The sequence below is a fragment of the Schistocerca serialis genome, chromosome 4 (assembly GCF_023864345.2).
Source record: "Schistocerca serialis cubense isolate TAMUIC-IGC-003099 chromosome 4, iqSchSeri2.2, whole genome shotgun sequence".
Lineage (NCBI taxonomy): Eukaryota > Metazoa > Arthropoda > Insecta > Orthoptera > Acrididae > Schistocerca > Schistocerca serialis.
This window is the reverse complement of record NC_064641.1, coordinates 597,766,394-597,793,249: the sequence shown is the minus strand read 5'-3', so window position 1 is coordinate 597,793,249 and position 26,856 is coordinate 597,766,394. Positions and strand designations below refer to the sequence as shown.

Below are 26,856 nucleotides of genomic sequence, written 5' to 3'. Positions count from 1 at the left end.
ACTCATCACAATATAAGATGAGTTGTGCCTTGTAACTTTCTCAGTGTGCATTAAAACAGGTGTTTACAGCAAAATCTTTAGATTTTATCCTGCTAAGCCTGATGACATGCTTAGTTAATGATCTTTGATTTTTGCTGTTTTGAGAAGGATTAACTGATAGTGCAGCATTCATCTTTGGTCCTCTAGTGTAGAAGGTATCATCAGAGGTGCCAAATATACCTCAAGAACTATCTTCTCCTGTGGATACTGTTTGCCCTCTGTGAAATACGGCACCTGTCCTCTTTATTGTGAGTGGGGAGATAGTAGTAGGTCAAGGGCCTTGTACAAAAGGAGCCAGAGACAAGAGAAAACTCAAGGTACTAAATTCATTCTCCTTCCAACAAGCTTAAAGTACTGCCTCCTGTGACTGAAATTGTAACTGAACTGGCACAACATACTTCATCTCTTGAGAGGAAGAAAATGCAAATCGGTAGAGGGCAAGCTGTTAATTGTTGACAGTCCAAACACATGGTGAATAATAATAATAATAATAATAATAATAATAATAATAATAATAATAATAGTCGTAAAAGGCGACGAAAAGAACAAACCCCTAATAGGGCTAACCCCCCTTTTAGTGTGATTAGTTGGTTCAGGACAGAACTAATGAAGCCTCAGACAAACGCTGTCATGGTCAGGGACGCCGCTTGAACCCTATGCCCGTCCACAATGGTAACGACACTGCTAGCCAAACGGAAAATGATTTAAAGCCAAATAAAGGTGTTTTGCAGGATATGCTTCCTGCGACCACTCTAGAAGGAAAACAAAGACAGAGGATGAGATGGTCAGATGAAGTTAACCGACACCTCATGTTCTGTTATTACCAACCAACAAACTTAGGAACAAACACAATTGGATACAGATCACAAGCATACACAACATTTATTACCAGATACCCAGAATTAAAATGTTTAACAGAACAACGACTAGCTGATCAGATCTGTGTACTAATAAAAAATAACTGGATACCCCAGTCAGAATTAGAAAATGTCAAACAACAAGTACAACAAATACTAGAACAAAATAATGTGCAATCAGAAGAAGAAGAAAATACAGTAATGGACTCAAACATCCCAGAGCAAACAAACAAAGAACAACATGCATCAATTAAACAATCAGAGGAAAACGAAATCTTAAGACAGCCACCAGAACAAGCACAAATAGAACACGAAGTGACACACATGTTAGATATAGAAGAAAAATTTCAGCTGACATATATAGAATACAAAGACACAAATACAGACATAGACCATTCTTGCGTAGACCACCAAATAACCCACAAGTCGAAACAATAATAACAACTATCAACACAATCAAAATACACAACAAAATAAATGAAAATACAACTATGGAAGAGTTACGACTATTGATTTATATAGGAGCACTCACTACACTAAATATACACACTAGGCAGAGATCAGAACCAACCAACACACAGAAGAAGCCCACAAAACCAGCATGGCAACATAGGCTACAGATCAGAATAGAAAAACTGAGAAAAGACATCGGACAGCTAACACAATTTATAAGAAATGAAATATCAGACAAAAAACGAAAAAGGTTAGGTAATATCTCACAACAAGAAGCGATAGAGCAATTAGATGAAAAGAAGCAGAAATTACAAGCATTGGCCAAACGACTTAGAAGATACAAAAAAAAGTGAAAATAGAAGGAAACAAAACCAAACATTCAACACAAACCAAAAGAAATTTTACCAGACAATAGATAACACACACATTAAAATAGACAATCCACCAAACATAACAGACATGGAACACTTCTGGACCAACATATGGTCAAACCCGGTACAACATAACAGGCACGCACGGTGGATACAAGCAGAAACAGACACATACAAGATGATACCACAAATGCCTGAAGTGATAATTTTGCAACATGAAGTCACCCAAGCAATTAATTCTACTCACAATTGGAAAGCCCCTGGAAAAGATAAAATAACAAATTTCTGGCTAAAGAAGTGCACCTCAACACATTCACATCTAACTAAATTATTTAACAGTTACATTGCAGACCCATACACATTCCCTGATACACTTACACATGGAATAACTTATCTGAAACCTAAAGATCAAGCAGACACAGCAAACCCAGCTAAATATTGCCCCATAACATGTCTACCAACAATATACAAAATATTAACTTCAGTCATTACACAGAAATTAATGACACATACAACACAGAACAAAATTATAAATGAAGAACAAAAAGGCTGTTGCAAAGGAGCACGAGGATGTAAAGAGCAACTGATAATAGATGCAGAGGTTACATACCAAGCTAAAACTAAACAAAGGTCGCTACACTACGCATACATTGATTACCGAAAAGCTTTTGATAGTGTACCCCACTCATGGTTACTGCAAATATTGGAAATATACAAAGTAGATTCTAAATTGATACAGTTCCTAAACGTAGTAATGAAAAATTGGAAAACCACACTTAATATCCAAACAAATTCAAATACTATCACATCACAGCCAATACAGATTAAGTGTGGAATATACCAAGGAGACCCATTAAGTCCTTTCTGGTTCTGCCTTGCTCTGAACCCACTATCCAACATGCTAATTAATACAAATTATGGATACAATATTACTGGAACATAACCACACAAAATCACACATTTGCTATACATGGATGATCTAAAACTACTGGCAGCAACAAATCAACAACTCAACCAATTACTGAAGATAACAAAAGTGTTCAGCAATGATAAAAATATGGCTTTTGGAACAGACAAATGTAAGAAAAATAGCATAGTCAAGGGAAAACACACTAAACAAGAAGATTACATATTGGATAATCACAGCGACTGCATAGAAGCGATGGAAAAAACAGATGCCTATAAATATCTAGGATACAGATAAAAAATAGGAATAGATAATACAAATATTAAAGAACAACTAAAAGAAAAATATAGACAAAGACTAACAAAAATACTGAAAACAGAATTGACAGCAAGAAACAAGACAAAAGCTATAAATACTTATGCTATACCAATATTGACCTACCCATTTGGAGTAGTGAAATGGAGTAACACAGACCTAGAAGCACTAAATACACTTACACGATCACAATGCCACAAATGCAGAATACATCACATACATTCAGCAACAGAAAGATTCACATTAAGCAGAAAGGAAGGAGGAAGGGGATTTATCGACATAAAAAACCTACATTATGGACAGGTAGACAATGTAAGAAAATTCTTTGTAGAACGAGCAGAAACTAGCAAAATACACAAAGCAATCACTCATATAAATACATCGGCTACACCACTACAATTTCATAACCACCTCTACAACCCTTTAGATCACATAACATCAACAGATACAAAGAAAGTAAATTGGAAAAAGAAAACACTACATGGCAAGCACCCGTATCATCTAACACAGCCACACATCGATCAAGACGCATCCAACACATGGCTAAGAAAAGGCAATATATACAGTGAGATGGAAGGATTCATGATTGCAATACAGGATCAAACAATAAACACCAGATATTACAGCAAGCATATTATTAAAGATCCCAATACCACAACAGATAAATGCAGGCTTTGCAAACAACAAATAGAAACAGTAGATCACATCACAAGCGGATGTACAATACTAGCAAATACAGAATACCCCAGAAGACATGACAATGTAGCAAAAATAATACATCAACAACTTGCCATACAACATAAACTAATAAAACAACACGTTCCCACATACAAGTATGCACCACAAAATGTACTGGAAAATGATGAATACAAATTATACTGGAACAGAACCATTATAACAGATAAAACAACACCACATAACAAACCTGACATCATAATCACCAATAAATTGAAGAAATTAACACAACTAATCGAAATATCCATACCCAATACAACAAATATACAGAAGAAAACAGGAGAAAAAATTGAAAAATATATCCCACTGACTGAGGAAGTCAAGGACATGTGGCACCAGGATAAAGTTGACATTATACCGATTATACTATCAACTACAGGAGTCATACCACACAATATCCACCAGTACATAAACGCAATACAGCTACATCCAAACTTGTATATACAACTACAGAAATCTGTAATTATTGATACTTGTTGAATTACCCGAAAGCTCCTAAATGCAATGTAGCATATAGCGTACAGTTAAAAGGAAGTCACGCTTGATCAAGATCCGCGTCACTTTCCATTTTTAACCAGACATAAAGTCTGAGAAAGAAAAGAAATAATAATAATACTTTGTGTATTTTGCTAGTTTCTGCTCGTTCTATAAAGAATTTTCTTAAATTATCTACCTGTCCATAATTTAGGTTTTTTATGTCGATAAATCCCCTTCCTCCTTTCTGCTTAATGTGAATCTTTCTGTTGCTGAATGTATGTGATGTATTCTATATTTGTGGCATTGTGATCATGTAAGTGTATTGAGTGCTTCTAGTTCTGTGTTACTCCATTTCACTGCTCCAAATGAATAAGTCAATATTGGTATAGCATAAGTACAATAAATAATAATCCTTTGAGAAATGATAGCAGGGTATAAGAAAAATCACCTTCAGTGCTCAGTATGTATGCCTGAATGTTTCATTCAGCTTGTTGGACAGGATGTTGTGGCAGTCATTGCAGGAATCGATGTAACTAGCTGCAAACTGTACAAACATTGGAACAAACAATGCCTGCCAACAAGGCTCTAAGGTCATGCACTGATCATTGTAGTGACTGGCAGAGAAGTTTGAGAGGGCAAGTCTTGTTCATGGAATTTCATTGAAGTTCACAGTCTACATGATTGTCCCTGCAACATCTTGAAATCCCCTGGTTCCAAGTTGAGTGGAAGGTTTGAATCAGAGACATTGGAAGGTTCTGGAGTAGGTAGAATGGACAGTGGCATACCACTTTGGGAGGGATGGAAAAGCTTGTCACTGGCAGAACCTAACAGGCATATCCTATCCTGTAGGAGGCAGAGCCATCTGTGAAAGCAGTCATATAACATACCTGTTCTGCTGTAACTTTTTCACGGTCTTTTAAGTGAGCATGACCATCAACCAGCCACCTACCCAAATGAATGGCCACTGCTAAACCATGTCAAAGAAGAGAGTTGAACACACAGTGATGGAACATGCCGCTGAATGCAGTGTTTGATTTCAGGAGCTGCTTCACAGTCTGTGTCACCTGGATTCTTTCCCCCAACATCAGTTTCTTTTAATTTCCTAGATGGGTACTGTCCTTGCAAAATGTTCTTTAATTGCACAGTCCTTCTGACCACAATCTTCAGTAGCCCCTGCTCTAGCCTAACTTTACTCATCCCACACTTACTCCCTGTCTTTGCAGTATCTCTCTTCCCCTCCTAGTCTGCTCCTCCCTATCATTGTGCAATGTGCACACCTCTACCTTCTTATAGCTAGAGCAATCTCACTTGTGCCACATTTATCCTGCGTACCTGCCACTTCTCCCACCCTGCTGTCACCCATCTTTCCACAACCCTTCCTCCTACTCCTCACTTCCTTTCTATCCTTGTCCACTCCACCCAACACAACCCTCACTCAAGATGAGCTGCAGTGCCAACACAGTGCTGTTAATTGGAAAAATGTAGCTGTGCAAGTGTGTGTGTATGTGTGTGTGTGTGTGTGTGTGTGTGTGTGTGTTGTATTAGCTCTGAAGCAGGATTTGTCTGAAAGCTAGCAATATTGTATGTCTTGTTTATGTGCCTGTGGACAACTCAGCACCTCAACTATATGATGAGGGTTTACCTTTACTCCTCCAATTATTTAATTTTGATTAATCATCATCATCATCATCATCATCCTCTTCTTCTTCTTCTTCTTCTTCAGTTTCCAGCCCCTGGCTGAGTCTGTTTGGAACAAAAGCCTCTCCATTTTTTCCTGTTCACCCACCACTTTACCCTCTCCACACTGTCCCACTCTTCTCCTCTCCTATTCAAACGTTATTTCATTCCAGTGATTCATCTCAGTCTCCCTTCTGGTCTCATTCCAGGAACCTGTCATAATTCCTACCAACTACCATTCTTGTAACATGTTGATACGATCTTACTATTGTTTTTATTTTGGCCAAGCATTTTAGTTTAGTTAGTGTAGCTCATTAAAGTAAACACATGTATGACAGAACAGAGGTATCACAGTGTAAATTATTTCTTGACTATTATAAGAGAGAGTGACAGTGATGGAGTGTGACATATCTATAAAAAATTACTGTCCTTTCATATAATTACCATGTTAATTGGGCTGATAACAGCATTATTTGAGTAACTTACTTCTGTTTTCAGCAATGTAGGAGAAGATAGATGGCTACTTATTGTAAAGAAGGCATGTCAAGTTGCAGACTCACAAATGTGAGTGTCTTTTAATTGTGCCTTTTACTTGTACCTGGCTGCAAGTGACGTTTCTTCTTTCTGGTAATAACAACCTCTCTTTTCCAGCATTGTTGATATTCCTACCTGGAGTTTCCATTGTTCAACTGCTTCTGTTTTCTAGTCATGTCTCGTCTGATACAAAGTAATTTTTAACATGATTCATTTTTCTTCTTTTATGGTTGCAGACATTTGATCCCAGCACTGGTGAAGCTATATATGACTCATTTGATGATCTGAAAACAAGAGAAGAACTTGAAAAAAGATTAGCTCATCTAAATCCTGCAGAAATACTGAGTCAAGAAACACTCAGCACAAGCACCGAAACTTTTTTAAAACATAGGTAGTTGTTTACTGACGCATTTGAGCCAGAAGCATAGAAAATATCTAAATCTATGTTGAAGATATGTGTTGCTGCCACATACAACTATATATGAAGTATTAATACAAATGATTATTGAAACTGCTGCAAAAATATATAGCCACTACCCATGAAGTATATGGTTAAAGCCTCATGCACATTTCTTTCATTTTGTATGTTTTTAATTTCTGATAAACAGATCATCATAACATTTCTGTTAATGCTGACAGTAAACCTTCTCATGCTATTATTTAATTGTGATTGCTGGTTACACTTTTCATTTAAAATGCTGTTTTCTGATTTCTGATAGCGGAGCATGTCTGGATCGACTCTCAGATGAAGAATATGAGTTTTCAAAAGCATTGGCTGTCGTTGCCGTATTTCTGAGCAGCCCAAATGACAAACCAATAGGCTATTCTGAACCAGTGTTGACTTTGAATGAATTAACACCAGTAGTGATCAGGGCTCTGGGTGCATTGTGGCAGCATCTGGCACAATTTAAACTTCAGGATGGAATGAGTGCTGCAAGGTAGGACACCATTTTTTGTCAGCACAGTAATTAGAACAAAATAAAGTGATATTTAAGTATTTTTAATGTTTGTAGCAATTAATTATTAAAAGGCATTCTTTGAAAGTGGGATGCATCATATTTGTTTATCTGTATTTCATACGTAACTAAACAAATAACAACTTTGTCTTTGCAGATGAACATACAAGGAATTTAAAGAATTTAAAGAATTTTGCTTAAAGAATTTAATGCAGACATAAAATGAGCCACACACACTTAAATGCACACACAAAATTGACAGCATGTTGTTTTCAAATAAAACTGCCTTTTATTTTTTGGGGAAAGTGTAAATTCAAGGAACAAAGAAATTTGGAACAACTTGAAGATGAAAACCAGAAAAAGTGAATATCCTTGTTGAAGTTTATTAAAGCAGAGTAATGTTGGTGATTAGATACACAAAAGAAAATATTTTCTTTCTTTATAATTGCAATAAATATGTGAAAGCCATTTAACACCTTGAATCAAATCTCTCAAACTTCCTGACACAATGTGCAAAAATGTTAGGTTTGATAGCCATGCACAGGATTTTTTATAAGATTGAGCTTTGTGCTGTTGTTTAATCTGTCTGTTTCATTTCCACCTATCCCTTTTCAGCTAAACAATACAATTGTTCCCTGTATCTAATTTTTCTTTCTCTCTTTCATTCAGTCAACACATATGTTTAAATTTTACACTTCTCAATTGGGGAGTGGGGGGCACTGCAGTTATTGTAGGCATCTTCAGTGCCAGCTGGGAGGGTTAATGTGCCTCAATGCTGCTGAAGGCTATGCTGGCAGTAACATAGAGGTGGTAGGGCCACTCAAACCAGACAGGCCTCAATGGAGAGGCCTGATGAAGAGTGTTCCACAAATGAGGGAAGGGAGGGCTGTTTTTCCTGCAGGCAACTCTGCTAGCAGTGGTTGGGTGCTGGCAAGATGCAAGATGACCCCGGGTTTCCCGAGCTGGAAACTGGGCAACACCACACACCTCTTCTACCATGAACTCTGGCCATATCTCAGGGGCCATCATTAGGTGCAGCAGAACTATGTTGTATGTCTTGGAAAACAGGTGCCTTGGCTTCATCCCCTTGACTGCTATGAAAAAAGCCTCACATGCGAGGTGTGCTATTTACTGATGGGGTAAATGGCTGTTGAGGTAAAAAAAGTCTCTAGTGGACAAACTCTGGGGCACTTGTTGTCCCTGTGTTGTGTAAGGTTTACTCAGGAACATGGGGCTCTGTCTGGATCAACATTTGTTTCCCTAGTGGCTCATGGAATCCCAATGGAAGATCTTGACTTGGTGGAAATTCAAACAGCATCTAACTAAATAAAATCCTCATGTCTCGGGTCTATGAGAACACTAGCAAGGCAAATGGTAAAAGAACAGAAGAGGAGCTCCTGGAAGGAATTTGCAACTTCCATTAATCACTTTGCATGCACTGCATGAGTTTGGGAATCAGTAAGGTGGATTTCAGACAAGGGAAATACACATCCCCTTACCACCTTGTTGAAAAATGGAGTCTTGGTGCCCATGCCTAAAGACATAGCTCACATTCTAGCTGAACACTTTTTTACTTTCACTGAGATGTTCCGTAGGGCTATGGAGATGAGGCATCTCTGCTTCTTCTCGTGTAGTGAGGAGGTCCACAATCACCCATTGTCCTTGTGGGAACTGAAATCAGCTCTGTCTGCAACCAGAGATACTGCTCCAGCATTGGATCAGACTCATTATGCTATGCTGTGTCGTCTGTGCCCTGCAGCCAAAGGCAAGCTCAGTCAGATCTGGTTTGATGGACAGTACTCCACCACTTGGAAGGAGGCAATACTAATTCCATTATGGAAAACAGGCAAGAATCATACCAGACCTAACAATAGCACTGTCCAATATTAGGGCATTCAGGTATCATCAGCAGCCTATGGACCAGCTAAGTTCAGAGGCTGTGTGCAGAGGCTGATGAACCATCACTCTAGATTCACTGGCAGTACTTCTGGCTCGAAAGGCTCTGAAAACCTTAGCATTACCTCAATCATTAGCTTTTATTGCAGAAATCCACCACAACTTTTGAGCAGCTGTTCGGGAATCAGCCTCATATGGCCAAGCCATTTGCAATACATTTTAATGACTGTTTTACAGATCTTGTTGTATGAGACTTCTGAATATACAGCCAGGGTGGAACAAATTGTAGCATTAGTGTCTTCAGAGACCAAAGTGATTTAAGGCTTGATGCAGTACAAGAAACTTGTACTCCAGATTATAACAGTATTATAAAATGGAAAGTTGCTACAGAGATGCTGAGTTGCAGTGTGGCTTCAGTTGCCTGAGACTGCAGTCTTGTGTGTGTGTGTGTGTGTGTGTGTGTGTGTGTGTGTGTGTGTGTGTGAGTGTGTGTGCCTTACTGGCTACAGTCTTAATTTTTTGACAGTCTTTTTGTTGTGCTTATCGGCGACTCAGCATCTCCGCTATATGGTGAGTACCAACTTTCCTAATATTGTTACAGTCCGTCCTGGATTTTCCATTGTATTCCAGATTACATTTTTACGAATCTATTAAGTTCAATTTAAACACATACTACAGTTTTATCACTGTATATGCAGATGGCTTGCAGCAAGGGAAAGCTCTATGTTCTTCAGCTTTTTTCCTCAACAGTGTTTTCCAAGCATGCTTTCCAAAACACTTTTCAAATTAAGATGTGGAATTATGGGGAATCGTGACAGCCCTGAAGTGGATTCAAAGGTTTCTAGTCTGCTCTGGCTCACTCACTGTACTACAAGCAGTCCATCGCATTTATCCAGAAGACCATTTGATTCAGATAACCCATGCCACCTTACAGCAGATCGAACACTGAGGCAAGGGGGATTGTTTTTGCTGGGTGGAAGTAGTGGACGACAAGCTGCAGTCCCTCAAATTGACCGAGCAGACATGACAGATTTCATGTTAACCACACTGATGGAAGGAAGTGTTGTTCAGCAAACTGTGCATTGGAAATTTCCTAGTGAGACATGGTTTCCTCCTCTAGTGGGAGGCTTCACCACTCTGTAAAGTTTGTGGTATGCCAATTTTGGTACAATGTATTTTTTCTGTGTGGTTTTTGCATACTGTTATAAGGGCGACTCTCATTTTGGCTGGAGATTTACCCTTCATTCTCACTGACACCAAGTCCAGTGTTACACAGGTTTTGAAGTTTTGTGAAGTGTCAGGCCTCATCCTTAAAGTGCTGGCAAGGGGAGGTCATGAGGTCATTGTGTTCTGAATGGCAGTTTGCCATTTTTATTAATGATTCTCACTGTCATAATCTAGTGCATCATGACATTTTTTCGTAATTGATGGGTGGTGGATTTTACTGCATTGTAAACAGCTCTAGCCTTTCCACCCCCCCCCCCCCCCCAACCCCCTTCCTCCTGCCCTCCCCAGCCATCATCTAGCAAATGGCATCAATTCGTCAATGTCTTCCTTCATGTTTAAAAGATTGTGTTTGTCTCCAGAGACATTCTTTCATGCTCATATCATATAATTCTTCACAACTAACATATTTTTCTCCTGAGTGTTTCTAGACTCACTAAACTCACTAATTTTGTCTTTCAAAGTTCTCTGGTTCCTGCTTTAGTTCATGAAAGATGATCCTTTCACACTAAAAAAAAAAAAACTGTTAAAGCTTGTTTTATTTCTGTATGGTTTTGGTGATTTGTCATACTTTTTTTCGCCTTGGGTGAGTACTTTTTCAAAAAAAATATAATATTTACAACTATGATTGTGGAGATATGAAATATTGTTAAGACAGTATTTGTGTCATTTGTATAGGTTAACAAGTTTTACATCGCTGGAAAAGCACTTGCAGTTGAGTGCAGCAGCCCTTCAGAATTTGGAGGTTTTTGCAAGCAGTAGTGGTGATGAAAGAGGGTCCTTGTTATCAATAATGGATCATACACGAACTGCATTCGGGAAAAGGTCAGTTTCCCATTGTCTAGTTTTCCCAAGTGTCTACCTGTTTCAATTCTGAAATGTTTTTAATAGTTTATTGAGATTTGTATGCTGCTTATTAAGCAGCATAATTTCTATCTTTGGTATTGTCACCAGTATTGCCTCCACCAACAGTGGTGTGCTTCTTGGCATTCAGCCAAGTTTATGTTTACATTTTCACACAATATTTTGATGGTCGATCCTCTAGCCTTCATCAGGAGCTGTGATTTACATTGGTATGAGTAAGCACCATATGAGCGCCAACCAATCAGGTGAGTACAACAACAGCACAACTCTCCACACATGAAGAAGATGACTGTGTAGGTCGTTGAAATATTGTGCAAAAATAGAAAGGGGAACTTAGCTGAACACTCAGAAATACACCATTAATCAATCACACCAAGAAAATCTGAGGGATCACATTATCACCACCAGTACCATGCCCAAGACCACACCCATGCACACAGTCACCTCCACGTCAGCGTGCATGTCCTTAAATAGATTTGACAATGGAAAGACATAAGTTAATAGTACACATAGTTTAATGAGCACCAGCAGGAATTTTTTTGAATCTCATTAAGCAGTTAAAAGGAATAACCTAATGTGGCCCATGTTGGACTGTGGTATGCAAACTGCAACTGTTTGACATAAAATATAAATTTAAAAAATTATCTGTGTCAGCCATTTTTATTTCCTTCCATAGTCTGTTTCACGGGATACACCCTCATCTGCAGGTGGATCAGAAGTTTACCTTATGATCTTATTTGCTACATATAACCAGTTGTCCCTTTTGAACTTCATTTTGCAACAAATAAGTTACAGTTTTCACTTATTATTGTAATATGTCATTGGGGTTATAAATTCTAAACAATGAACAGAATTACAAACAAGATGTTCCAGAAGAACCCTGTGGGTCATTAAATGGCCCACAAACATGAAACGACAATACAAACAGTACAGGGATTGTACAGCTGTAGAAATTAAGTGCCTTGTGAGTTCAAGAGCATTGCCAGCTTACATTAATAATCAAAGAGGCAGATAATGTGTATATGAAGGTTCAGATCTTTACAATCCTTTTCTCTTAAACATGTCATTATTTCCAAAAAAAACTTATAGACCTATATTTTAGCATTATTTGTTAATGTATTGATTTGGTGATTTGGGAATTGTTTTAATAATTTAGGTCACTAAAGAACAGATGGTACTAAAAGTTGTTCTGTAATTTTCTAGTATTGTGTGGAAGCTTGCAAAAAAATTAATTTCTGGTGTCTCAGCTTTATCATCGAGTGTATTTTGCCCCTGTTTTCTGTTTTGAATAAAGATTTCAGGTTCTTGGCAGAGGTACAATTTGTGGCCTTTTCTTAGTTTATGAAGTGTTATTAGATTATTATCTATGGTGTCAAAAGCATATCCTGTGTCATTAATGTGAATAGCTTAGGCAGATTTATTAGGTACATTGTACACAATCGTATTTATGTTTGCCTGAAATCTGGCTTAGAAAATTTTTCTTGTCTGACCCACTTACTGCACTGGGCACTCATTACACTCTATTTTGTAAATACCTGAGTTCAAAAATTTGTCTTTGTTAGACTTTAAATTGTGTTGCAGTCCATTACATAATTTATTGCTGGTGGAAAAATAACCTTTTCTACATCTGTATTCTGCGAACCACCGCAGTGTGCATGGCTAAGAGTATGTTCCATTGTGCCAGTTATTAGGGTTTCTTCCTGTTCCATTTATATATGAGGTGCAGGAAGAATGATTGTTTGAATGCTTCTGTGTGTGTCGTAATTATTCTTATCTTGTCTCCACAACCCCTTTGTGGGCGATACGTAGGGGCTGTAGTATATTCCTAGAGTCATCATTTAAAGCCAGTTGTTGAAGTTTTGCTAGTAGACTTTCTCGGGGTAGTTTCCCTCTATCTTCGAGAGTCTGCCAGCTAAGTTTCTTCACTGTCACTGTAACAATCTCTGACATTTGTGCTGCCCTCCTCCATATACATTCAGAATCCCCTGCTAGTCCTATTTGGTACAGGTCTCTCACACTTGAGCAATATACTAGACGGGGCCACATGAATGATTTGTAAGCAATCTTCTTTGTAGACTGATTGCACTTCCCCGGTATTCTACCAATAAACCAAAGTCTACCAACTGCTTTACGCACAACTGAACCTATGAGTTGGCCAATTCTGACTCATTGATATTATAGTCACAGAATAATAAACTTTTTGTTCTGTGAAGTGCAAAATTTTACATTTCTGAACATTTAAGGCAAGTTGACAATCTTTGCACCACTTTGAAATCATATCAAGATCTGACTGAATATTTATGTAGCTTTTTTCAGACAGTAATTCATTATAGATAACCGCATCATCTGCAAAAAGTCTGAGGTAACTGTTAATATTGTCTGCAAGGTCATCAATATACAGAATGAACAGCAAGAGTCCCAACACAACTCTCTAGGGCACACACGGCGTGACTTTTATATCTGATGATGACACTCCATCCTAGATAACATGCTATGTCCTCCATAATAAAAAAACCTCAACCCAACCACAAATGTCACTCGATACACATTACGGTAGAATTTTTGACAATAAACAAAGGTGTAGCACTGAATCAAATGCTTTTTGAAAATCAAGAAATGCAGTATTTATGTGACTGCTTTGATCCAAAGTGTATAGTACGACATGTGGGAAAAGTACAAGTTGGATTCCACATGATTTATGATATTGTAATCCATGCTGGTTGCTATGGAGGAGGTCATTCTGTTCAAGATACCTCATTTTGTTGGAGCTCAGAATATGTTCTAAGATTCTACAACAAATCAGTGTCAAGAATATTGGATGGTATTGTGGTGGATCACTTTGACTACTATTCTTGTAGATGGGTGTAACCTGTCCTTTCTTCCAACTACTAGCACAGTTTTTTCTTTGAGGGATCTATGATAGATAATAATTAGAAGAGGGGCTAATTCGGCCACAAATTCAATTTAGAATCTGATAGAGATTTCATCAGCCCCTGGAACGTTGTTCAATTTTAACAATTTCAGCTGTTTCTCAACATCAGTGACACTAATACTGATTTCACTCATATTTTCGGTAGCTCAAGGATTACATTGGGGCAATTCTCCTGAGTTTTCCTTTCTAAATTCTAAATGAATATTTGAAAACAGAGTTAAGCAGGCTGTGGCTAAGCCATGTCTCCGCTATATCCTTTCTTTCAGGAGTGGTAGTTCTGCAAGGTTCGCAGGAGAGCTTCTGTAAAGTTTGGAAGGTAGGAGACGAGATACTGGCAGAAGTAAAGCTGTGAGTACCGGGCGTGAGTCGTGCTTCGGTGGCTCAGATGGTAGAGCACTTGCCCGCGAAAGGCAAAGGTCCCGAGTTCGAGTCTTGGTCGGGCACACAGTTTTAATCTGCCAGGAAGTTTCATATCAGCGCACACTCCACTGCAGAGTGAAAATCTCATTCTGGAAAAATCCCCGAGGCTGTCGCTAAGCCATGTCTCTGCTATATCCTTTCTTTCAGGAGTGCTAGTTCTGCAAGGTTCGCAGGAGAGCTTCTGTAAAGTTTGGAAGGTAGGAGACGAGATACTGGCAGAAGTAAAGCTGTGAGTACCGGGCGTGAGTCGTGCTTCGGTAGCTCAGATGGTAGAGCACATGCCCGCGAAAGGCAAAGGTCCTGAGTTCGAGTCTCGGTCGGGCACACAGTTTTAATCTGCCAGGAAGTTTCATATCAGTGCACACTCCGCTGCAGAGTGAAAATCTCATTCTGGATTTCAACTTTTGCTTTGCTACCCTCAATTTCAGTTCCTGTCTCACTTGCTAGGGTTTGGACGCTAACTTTGGTGCCACTAAGAGCTTTGACATATGACCAGAATTTGTGTGGGTTTTGTGAAATATTATTTGACAGTATCCTGCTATGGTAGTCACTGAAGGCTTCATGCAATGCTCTCTTGACAGCCAAATATGTTTCATTCAGCATCTGTTTATCAGTAGTCCTGTGTTTTGTTTTACACCTATTATGCAAGCTGTTCTACTGGGTACATATCTATCTAGCCGTTAGTTCCTCTGTGTGTTCCTGCCCTGTGCTGTATGTTTCAAGTTTATCATTGAGATATGAAACTTCTGGTTTTTTGTCTAGTTCAATGAACATATATATCTTCCTGCTTGTTTTAGTTACCCTTTGTACTTTGAAGCCACAACTGTCTCATGATCACCGATTCCAGTTTTGATGTGACATCCTCAGTGAGGTCAGGTATGTTTGTTGCCATTAAATCAAATGTATTTGCGTCATGAGTGGGGTTCCGAACTATCTGTTCCGGGTGGTTTTCAGAGAAGGCGTTTAGTAATGTTTCACAGGATGGCTTATTACGCCCACCATTAACAAAACTATAATTTTCCCAGTTGATTGTTGGTCGTTTAAAGTATCCACTGATGATTACAGTATAATTCAGGAACTTATACACAAATCAATTGAGATGTTCTGTAAAGTTTCTGGTTACATTAGGAGATGCGTCTGGCAGGCAGCAGGAGGATCCAATTTCAATTTTACGCCCGCCTCTGATAGTGAGTCCTGTCCAAACAATCTCGCGTGCAGCTTCAGTTTCTATCTGATTGGATTTGAGTCTCTTGTCTATTGCGACAGATGTGCCACCTCCATTTCACATTAGCCTTCCTTTTGATATACACTTAAATTTCCCACAAAATTTACATTATATGATCTCAGTTGACAATTTTCTGTGTGTGTGAGTGTGGCAATAACAATAATATGTCCACTTTTTTCCTGATAATGGCGACATCAAGAAAGCTTATTGAATTCTGACATTCATATTCATATGTAAACTGAAAGTTCACTTGCACTCTGTTGAAACCTTGAATTAGTGCCTCTACTTCTTGCTTGCTTTCCCTCTCTTTTATTATTAATATGTCATTCACATTTTGTAATATGTCATTCACATTTTGTTTGTAGAACTTAATGTCTTGTAAACATGGCATGATACTGTTAAATAATTTTTGCAGTAATTTATGTAGTAGACTGCTACACAACATAAAATTTAACAAAGACAAACTTTCCAAATGGGGATCTACAAGACAAATGGCCCAGTGTAGAATGTGAGTCAGAATGGACAAAGCTACCAAACTAGGTTTCAGGAACACACAAATGCATTTAGGTACAAACTCCTAGCAAATCTGTCATAGCTACTCTCACTGTCTTTTGACAGCAAAGATAATAATTTACTAATACATCATAAACTAAACAATGGCTACAAACTATACCTCAATCAAAAACTTGAAATTAAAACATGAGCAGAACATGCTCAATGACAAAGCAGAAGTGGTAGCAATGAATATTTTTTTAGAAGCTTCTCATGCACAGTAAATGGCACAGGTAGTAACTTTTAATACCATATGTTCTTTAGTGAATTAAATTATGAAAACAGCTCCCATATCCCTTTCCACCCTGAACACCTTTTTTTTTTTTTTTTTGTAAATAGTGAATAAAGTTGAATTCTCTGTATACTTGGGCATAGTAGACACTGGGAAAAATAATAAAAAAAAACTCTTCCATAAAAAATGTAGTGGGAAAACAACTAGCACAATCATGAGGGTCAGGTTTTATTTCACCAAAATTATTCTCTGACTTACTGCTATTTGTTTGATATTATAAGTTACCTGAGGAACAGTTATGAATAAAAAATTATTCTTTCATTACTTTTATTTATTAGTTATTATAAAAAATATTACATAGATTGCAAATCATATTCTGTGGCAAAAAAAATTAATAATAATTTTTATTTATTTATTTTGTAACACGAAGTCATGGTTCAGACTGCTTCACTTTTTGTGAAATAATTTGAAACAGTCCTTTCCTTTTGCAAGACATAAGTACTGATTGCATTTTATGCACTTTCTCTTTGTTCTGGAACTGCAGCACTCATACTGACATGTTCGTGGTGACAAAATATCATCCACTGTCGGCCAGTGATCATACCCATCATATCGCCTGTCCAAACCTGTTTCGGATGGGGTTTGTAAACTTTTGCCTTTGTGGAGGTGCTTAACATATCATCTAATGGTGTTTGAAACTCTTCAGCTCTCAATACTGCAGTAGTTAAAGCTACGAGGCAAACTGTGACATCTTCTTCTTACTGTGTCGATCACTGACTGAAATTTCCACAGTCTATTAGTTTTAGCCTCTTCAGGTGGTTTTATAGTATCAACAAAGTGCACATTATTCCTGAGACCAAGGAACCGGTCTCTAGACATAGTGTCACTAATAGCTGATAAAGAAATAGATTTCTTCCAGTACATGGGTAGCCTAGGATACCTTATGCACCCCATCATTAAATTTATCCCAAAAAACACCTTCAGTTCATGAGCTGTAGTCCCTAGGGATTTCCCTGTCTTTGCAACACTATACATATTTGTATGTTTCACTGCCTCTTCAGAAAACTTTTCACTGGAATATTAACAGACATTTCAGCAGAAGTTCCAATTGGTGAAGGACTCTAGAATTAAAAAGAAGATATTTTAGTAAGAAAATGGGAAAGATACACGAAATAGGTAACTCAGATCGCACCTCTTTGTCACTGACCTCAACAGCACTGTAATTAATGTTTGGTGGATGAAACTTCTGAAGAAAATTTGATCTCCGAAAAAGCAGTGGTCTGACACGTTCTGTGACACTGCGCTCTTCAGGAACTTCAGGAACTTCTTCGGCACTCAAATCACCATCAGACGAGTCGTCTGCCTGCTGAATATTTGAAGGAGAAGGAACAAACTCGTCATCTTCATCTGACGAAGTGCCACTCAAATCCGAATCCTCTAATACTGAACGGATTTGATTGTCTGATAAACCTGCATACAATAACGGGAATGTGCATAAAAACTTTCCCATTCAAAACTGTAAGAAAAGCAGTAATATAGGGAGGCCAATGACACAATTAACAACACCCACTCGAGGATGAAGTTACACAGTCCACACCTAACCTGCACAATCGTGCTAATACAAATTTAACGCACAATTACTGTGCAAAGATATGAAGTTACTAATAATTATCAATATCACAACGTTGTACACACTATTATAAATAACCAGATCCAGCAAATCGCCAAAACAATTCAATTTAACTTAATTACGAGCTACTAATCAGGTGCCGGCATAATGCTCACTTATCGATCAACTTAAACAACATGTGCTGCAATCTGTTGGCGCCGAATGATAACATAAAAATGAGAAACGCGTAGCGCACAACCTGCATGATCGTTGCAGGTCGGTTGGTAGTAAGGCAAGAGATTCAGTTTGTCGTAAAAAAATAAAAACCGCACCCGCACGATCGTGTGGGTTCAGGTGGAAAGGGATAGCACCAAAGTGATAAATTAACAAATGTATTGCTGAAATATATTTCATTTTTTTATTTATTTAAGCTGATCTTATTTGGGCCATCAGGTGCTCTTTTACACCGGACCAGGGCTTCACACATACAGTACTTTTGTACATCATAGTTACCTTTCCACATTGCTGGCAGTGGATTCTACACAATGCGGGTGACTACTTTGAAGGGCAGTAACAGGTGCAAACATGTAACTCTTTCATATCAGTTGTGAATAAACAGTTGACACTATTTAAGTTCGAACCCTTGTATATTGATTTTTAAGTGTCATAGTACTGAGAGAGGACTTAAAGTTGTTGATGCCTACCTTTGTTTTATTTTCCATAACAAAGGAAGATGGAAGATCATAATGCAAGAGCTATTGACAATGTGTTCTTATAACTAAATTGTTGAAATCTGTAAGGTGTAAAAGTGTCTTTCTCTATTTCTGTAGTCTGGTTTGATGCAGCTCTCCACACTGGACTACACTGTGGAAATATACTGCAAGCGGTATATTATGTCTGAACATGCATAATGTATTCAAACCGTAGTCTCCCTTCATAACCCCCCCCCCCCCCCCACACACACACACTTGAAGCCCTCAGATGTGTAATAGTCTTTTCATTACTTATTACTTCTTCATTGGTCATATGCTCTAAGCATCTAATCTCAGAATTCTTCTGTAATGTTATGTTTAAAACAATTCTACTCTCCTTTGTCTGTGCTGTACGCTTCACTTCCATATGAGACTATACTCCAGACTTTTTTTTTTTTTTGGAAAAGCTTTTCTTTCCGTTGACAGTCTATATTTTATTATGTCTTTGCTTTTGCTGCCAAAATAACAAAACACCTCTACTACCTTTAGCATCTCATTTTATAATCTAATGTCCTTAGTAACACATCATGTAATCTGATTATACTCCATTACCCTTGTTTCACTTTCATTGATGTTTATCTTGAAATCACTTTTCAAGGCACTATTGATACTGCTTATCTTTCTGGTTATTTGCCATATCCAGCAGAACTACAGTGTCATAGACAGCCCTTAAAGTTTTTTTATTCTTCTCCCTGAACTTAAATTAATTTCCCAAATTTCACCTTAGTGTCCTTTATTGCTTGCTCTATGTACATATTGAATGACATGTGGGATAGGCTGCCAGATTGTCTCACTCATTTGTCAGTTACTGTCTCCCTTTCATGTCCTTCAACACTTATAGCTGCAGTCTGGTTTTTATAAAAGTCTTAGAAAAACTTTCACTACCTTTATTTTATGTCTAATTACTTCATAACCTCAAAGAGTGGATTCCAGTCAACCTTGTTAAAAGTTTGTCTACAGCACAAATGCAGTTAATCTCAGTTTGACCTCTTCAGTCCATTTTCTAACTTAAGGGGATACGGAATCGGATTTTGGGTTAAAAAATCGAATTTTTTTTTATTGGCGTATTATATTCTGCCATGTTTCCTCTTTAAAATGACGTATCATACATAGCTCTACTACAATTATAACTATTTTATTTTTATATATTTGTGAGACCGGGTATTGCGCTTTAGTTATACACGTCTCTCGTGGCTGACCATGAACTTTTTGGCAGTACCTTTAAAGTGACATGAATTCAAATATCCCGGTTTCCAGCGACTATTTATACACTAGTTGCCCGAAAATCTTTCTCTCTGGTTTCCTCAAGTTACTCTTTGACTTTGTGGCGGGACTGTTTTGTAAACAGTGTGATATAAGAAAGTAGTTGTTGTTGAGTTATTTCGTATTTAGTGCTTCATTTTTCGCAGTGAAAATGCCTAGAGCTAAAGCAAAAGTATTTAAAAAGCGTGTGAACTGGCAAAAGAAAAGAAATAATGATTCATTAGCAAAGCAAAGCAGTTCATCATCATCACTGTTGGAAAATGTGAATCCACTTATTACTGATTTGCCGAACGAACTTACACCAAATGAAAACAGTGCTTCTCATAAAAAACTAAGAGATTTGGAAGAGAAATATAATTTACTTGATAGAGGGAATGAAGTTTTTGAACTCATTGATACGAATATATTGTGTGAAGCTCTTGAAAACAGTTTGTGCTGCAAAAAATGTCATGGAAACGTTTCTCTGAAAGTAGAATGCCATGTTGGCCTGGCTGCCCAGTTTAATTTAATATGCAGTGTTTGTAAATACAGCTGTAAGTTTCCAAGTTCGGTTTCAGTAACTGTAAATAATGGATACAAGAAAACTGAACTTTATAGTGTAAATATTAGGTTAGTTTATGGATTGCGAGCAATTGGTAAGGGCAAAGCAGCTGGTGATATGCTATGTGGTGTTCTAAATCTTCCAAGTGCACCTTCAAAGTTTGAAGCTTACAATTATGTACTAGGATCTGCAGTTGAAGATGTAGCACAGAAGTCAATGCAGGTTGCTGTGGAAGAAGCAGTGGAAGAAAATGACGGCAGTCGTGACCTCACAGTGGCGTTTGATGGCACGTGGCAGAAAAGGGGCCACACCTCCAACAATGGTGTTGTAACAGCAACTAGTGTTGATACTGGCAAGGTTATTGATGTTGCAATAATGTCTAAATACTGTAGGTGCACAGGCAGGCTGAAAAATGAACACAGTGATGACTGTATTGCTAATTATTATGGTAGTAGTGGTGGCATGGAGGTTGCTGGGGTGAAGAAAATTTTTCATCGCTCTTCACAGTGGTATAATGTTCGCTATGTCAAATATCTGGGAGATGGTGACTCTAAAGCATTCAAAGAAGTTTTGGAAAGCAAACCATATGGGAACAGTGTAAATATAAGCAAACTTGAATGTATAGGACATGCGCAGAAGAGAATGGGTGCCAGGCTGAGAAGGTTAAAATCAGTTATGAAAGGGAAAAAACTAGATGATGGGAAAACCTTGGATGGCAGAAGAAGATTGACTGATTCCATAATAGACCACATTCAGAACTGCTATGGCCTTGCAATCAGGCAAAATACAGGCAATCTTGAAGAAATGAGGAGAGCTATATGGGCTTTATATTTCCACACCGCATCCACGGATGAGCATCCACAACATGGTTTGTGCCCCAAAGGTGAAAACAGCTGGTGTAAATACAATAGGGGACTAACAACAGGAGAGAAATACATTCACCACCACAGTCTACCATCAGCCATCATGGCAGAAATAAAGCCCATTTTCAGAGATCTGGCTGACAGAAGTCTTCTGATGAAATGTCTTCACGGAAAAACGCAGAACCCCAACGAGTGCTTGAATAGTGTGATATGGCATCGTCTCCCAAAAACAGTGTTTGTCGGAATTAATACACTACATTTTGGTGTGTATGATGCTGTGGCAACCTTCAATTTTGGAAATATAACTAAATGCCAGGTCCTTCAAAAGTTGGGTATGTGTGTTGGTTCCCGTACGGTACGTGCTATGTTCTTTTTAGATCAGCACAGACTAAGGCATGCTGATAATATAATTAAGACATTAGTGAAAAAAGCAAGACAGGTGCAGAGGGGTGCCAAAAGAAGACTTGAAGATGATTATGAAGACTGTGAAGGGGGTATTAGCTACGGATCAGGAATGTTTTAATCTTCTTTCTCCGTTTCCCGTAAGTTTACTTTTTACTTCATCTAGGAACATTATCTCAGGTACTGGTCAACCTAGAAGTCTGAAATTTTTATGACGTAGTGACATAGGCCCCTATTACAAACTGAAACAACGATTTTTTAATTACTTGATTTACAAAAGACTTAGGGGTGATAGTCTAGTAAAAAGCGATGGAAAAAAATTTACTTAAAAATAAATGTACAATATCTCTGTAAGAAAATACTTTGACAATAAACTGTTGTTTCAGTATTGTTGTAACATATGAATGCACATACAGTAAAATTTTTACCTCTCTGTCTCCAGTAGTTTGTGAGAAAATGTTCCCTATAGTAGGCATATATTAACATTGCGGGGATAGGTGATTCCGTATCCCCTTAATGAGAAGGCCAGTATTGCCTCACCTAACCCTGTATTTATCTGGAACCAAAATTCACCTTTTTCAGGTCAGTTTCTACTATTACTTCCATTCTTCTGTAGATAATTCACATTAGCATTTTGCAACCAAGTTATTAAACTGGTGGTTCAATAATACTTACACTTGTCAGCATCTGCTTTGGGGACTATTACATTCTTGAAGTCTGATGCCATTTTATCTGTACCTATAAATGGAACTGTTTTATCATGATTGGTTCTCCCAAGGCACTTAAAAATTCTGAATAAATTCTATATAGTTCATGTGCCTTGTTTGCGCTTAGGTTGTTTAGTGCAATATCACATTTTCTGCCATTACTGCATCCCCCATCTCATCATACCAGTTTCTTCTTCCCTTTCTGTAATGCCTTTCCTTAAGTTGTACATTCCCACTAACTTTCAGCCATGTGGCTTGACAGTTGTGCTCTTAATGTTCATACCACTTACCTCAATTGTCACTTGAGGGAGTTTTTATTTTCATTTGTGTATCTGTTGTACCCATATAATTAATGATTCTACAATTTTGCTTTTCTCCTCTAGCCATGCCTGCTGTGCCACTTGCACTTTCTGAAAATCTTCATTGTTTAGGCATCTGTAGTTGCTGCATTTTATGTTCACCCACTTGTCCAGTCAAATTTAATATTTTGCATGTTATCTAAGGACTGCTACTAGATCTTTTTTATTGCTCTGTTGTTCCTCTGGTATGTTCACTATTTTGTCTCCAAGAATTACCAATTCATTTTCTATTTTATTCCTTACCCCTGTTTCAATTAATTATTATGTAGTGCTTCCTCAGAAACTCTCAAGAAATTCTACTACTTTTATTGGTTTTTGCAGTTTCTTCAGATTTAGTGTAACTGACAAATTATGGCCTGGAAACATTATGAAATTTAAAAGCTGGTTTTAAGTACCTGCTTTACTGTTACATAATCTATCAATTCAATTCAATTCAATTTTTATTATCACATAACATGCGTTATACAATCAAAGATTGTGACATAGGTGACTTGTTTACAGATTTCTTTCACGTACACAGCCTCCTTTAATGAAACTTAAAACAAGTATAGCCAATGATTAAATTGTGGTCTGTGCAAAATTCTACCAGGTCACTCCCTCTTTATTTTTCTTTTCTGCAGTCCATGTTTTTCTATTATTTTCCTTCTCTTCCTTTTCTCGCTATTGAATGCAGTCTCAATCAAAACTAAATTTTCCCTCCCATTAACCTACTGAATAATTTCCTTTATCTCATCATATATTTTCTGACTATCTATAATTGTAGAGCTGTTAGGCATATTAAGCATGTGTACTTCACTGCAAAGGTGATCTGTGATTTTTTTGTGTCTGTTTTGGCCATTATAATGTGCGCACTATGCTGTGCGTAGTAGTCCATTTGTATTCCTATTTTTTTTTCTCATCATTAGACCTAGTCCTGTTTTACTTCTGCCCACTCTTCTGACCAGCAGTCCTGTTCTTCCTGCAACCACACTTCATTAACTCCCACTGAATCTAGCTTTAACCTATCTATTTCTCCTTTCAAGTTTTGTAACTTACCGACATGATTAAGGGATCTAACATTCCACTTTGAACACATAACATTCCACTTTGAACCCATAGAACTCCAGATTTGATTTTTCTTCTGAGGACTTGCCCCAGTAGGCCCCTCCCAGAGATTCTAACGGGGTCTATTTTTACTTCAGAAATATTGTAGCCAAGGAGATGGTATTATCATTAAACCATGTGGTGGAGCAGCATGTTCTCAAGAAATATAGTGCCTGTGGTTTCCCCTTGCTTCCAGCTAAGATGCAGTACCAACACTGCAAGGTCATGTTGGTTAGTGTTACAAGGCCAAGTCAGTCACCCAGACTTGCTCATGTGAGAACTGGAAAAGGTGCTGTTTTTCCTCTGGAATCATATTTAGTTTTGCCTCTCCACAAACACCCCTCTTATGGAGCTGCACCTAAAGTTTTGCTATTTGTGTCATTGAGGCATGCATACCTCCCCACTGCAGCTAGGTCCATGGTTCAAGTGATGATAAATGTTTTATCTGACAATGATGATGAGTTGATGAGCACAGAATGGTCTGGCCAGTTATATTTAGTTCATGAGAATGTAATGCACTCGTTGGTTAATTCTGAAGATTAGATTTTATCTCAAGCAGTGTATGCTAAATATTTTTCTGCCCACCTTTAGTCGACCATAGATGTGTCAGTTTGTGGATTTCATCATGGAATTATGCTGTGTCCGCTGAAAGACAAGAATTTAGCATAATATAATTTTCATAAATAAATATGACTCCTCAGATCCCAGGATTGTTTGGTTTTGGCTTTTATTGGTGGGCTGATGCACTATCACAGCCTGGGCTGGCGGTACATGGTATTTACACTTCACCCCAATAGGTACTTCCTATTGCAAAGTTACTCAATCGCTGTCCCATCCTGAAAACATGAGTAGCCACTGACATGACTCAGCTCATGAAAATAAGTGATAACTTCACATAAAAGTGATGCTTTCCTGTAAAATAATTTGTCATAACATTTTATCATTCACAACTATCATTTATCAGCAAGGCAATTGTGGGGTTCCACGTTGCTCTTTTGGACTGATATGTAACACTACATATTCGTCCCCTTGGACAAATAATGATGTTGTGGTAGATCCATTTACTATACTTAAGACATATATTAATTTTTGTAAATAAGTAGAGACTTTAACAGTTGCAATTAATTCCTTGCATAAAAAATAATACTATCCTTTTTTAAGAGCACAGAAATAAAATTTTCTGTTTTTCTTTCCTGGCTGTCATGCTGTTTTTCTTATTACAATGATAACAGCAGTCATTAAGTATAATGCTTCTATATAAGCACACAACATTACCTTAACAGAAGAAACATCCACATTTAACGCTCGAACAGTCCAACGGTATACTGCTGGTTCATAGTGTCCAACGGGCACAATATTTCGGTGATCAGACATGTCACCATCGTCAGGTGCACTGACGAACTGAGCTCCTGAGGGCGGGCGGCCGATTTAAATACCCTCCCCCTGCGGGCCGCTCTCTCCGCCGGCCACACATGCGCAGCGGCGGTCGCGAAGACGTGGGCGTCGGAGTCTGTCGTAGCATCGATGTGCTTGCTATATCTGCCCTGGTTGCCAGTTCATACTTCTTGCTGAGAGTCTTCTTAATTATATTCAATGCCGGGTCCCAAGCCTTGCTGAGATTGTAGCCACAATCTCGATTGATAAGATCTTCCCTGGTGCGAATTTCGATAGCCACCCTTATAACACTCCCAATATTTAGAGGTCTGAGCCATCTCGTGTTTCTCAGACAAACAGTGCTCTCCTACCGCCAACTTATTTGGATATTTCAGTCGAGTGTGCCTTTGATGTTCTCGGCAATGATCTTCGATGGTGCGTACTGTCTGTCCAATATAAGTCTTCCCACACTCACAGGGAATTTGGTATATGCTGGCCTTCTTCAAACTGAGGTCATCTTTCACACTTCCCAGTAATACCCATACCTTATTGGGCGGGCAAAAGACGGTTTTAACTCAGTGTTTCTTTAATATACGGCCGATTTTCCCCAATAGTTCGCCATTGTACATAATAAAGGCAGTGGCTACCTCTTTTTCTGTGACTTCATCCATCTCCACAGGTTGTGCCCGGGTGGTGCGACAGAGAGCGCATCTTATCTGCCATTCCGAGTACTTGTTTTTTCAGAACACGGTTTTGAGGTGTTCCAATTCCTGGGACAGATTCTCTGCATCTGAGATGCTGCGCGCCCTGTGTACTAGTGTTTTTAGTACTCCATTCCTCTGAGAAGGGTGGTGGCAGCTGTCTGCATTCAGGTACAGGTCAGTGTGCATTTTCTTCCTGTACACACCGTGGCTCAGGTTACCATCAGCTCTTCTCTTGACCGTGACGTCCAGGAATGTTAATCTTCCTTCTGCTTCGGTCTCCATAGTGAATTTGATGTTTGGATGTATGGAGTTTTGGTGTGTAAGGAAATCCAGGAGCTTGGCCCTACGATGGGGCCAGATGACGATTGTGTCATTGACATAACAGAAGAAACAAGTAGGTTTCCAATTGGATGACGCCAAGGATTCCGCGTCGAAGTACTCCATGTACAAATTCGCGAGCACCGGTGCGAGTGGGCTGCCCATTGTGAATCCCTCCGTTTGCTCATAGTATTCCCCATTAAACAGAAAATACA

The 26,856-nt window shown here is 38.3% G+C and overlaps 1 protein-coding gene across 2 annotated transcripts in view; it reads left to right on the top strand.

Moving 5' to 3' along the window:
- Window positions 1–26,856, top strand: part of LOC126475365 (DNA mismatch repair protein Msh3-like) — a 356,972-nt gene that overhangs the window by 85,576 nt on the left and 244,540 nt on the right. For both annotated transcript variants that reach the window (XM_050103183.1, XM_050103182.1), the window contains exons 7-9: window positions 6,602–6,756; window positions 7,085–7,303; window positions 11,120–11,266. In XM_050103183.1, the coding sequence (XP_049959140.1) occupies window positions 6,602–6,756; window positions 7,085–7,303; window positions 11,120–11,266 (521 nt within the window). The remainder of the gene's footprint in view (window positions 1–6,601; window positions 6,757–7,084; window positions 7,304–11,119; window positions 11,267–26,856) is intronic.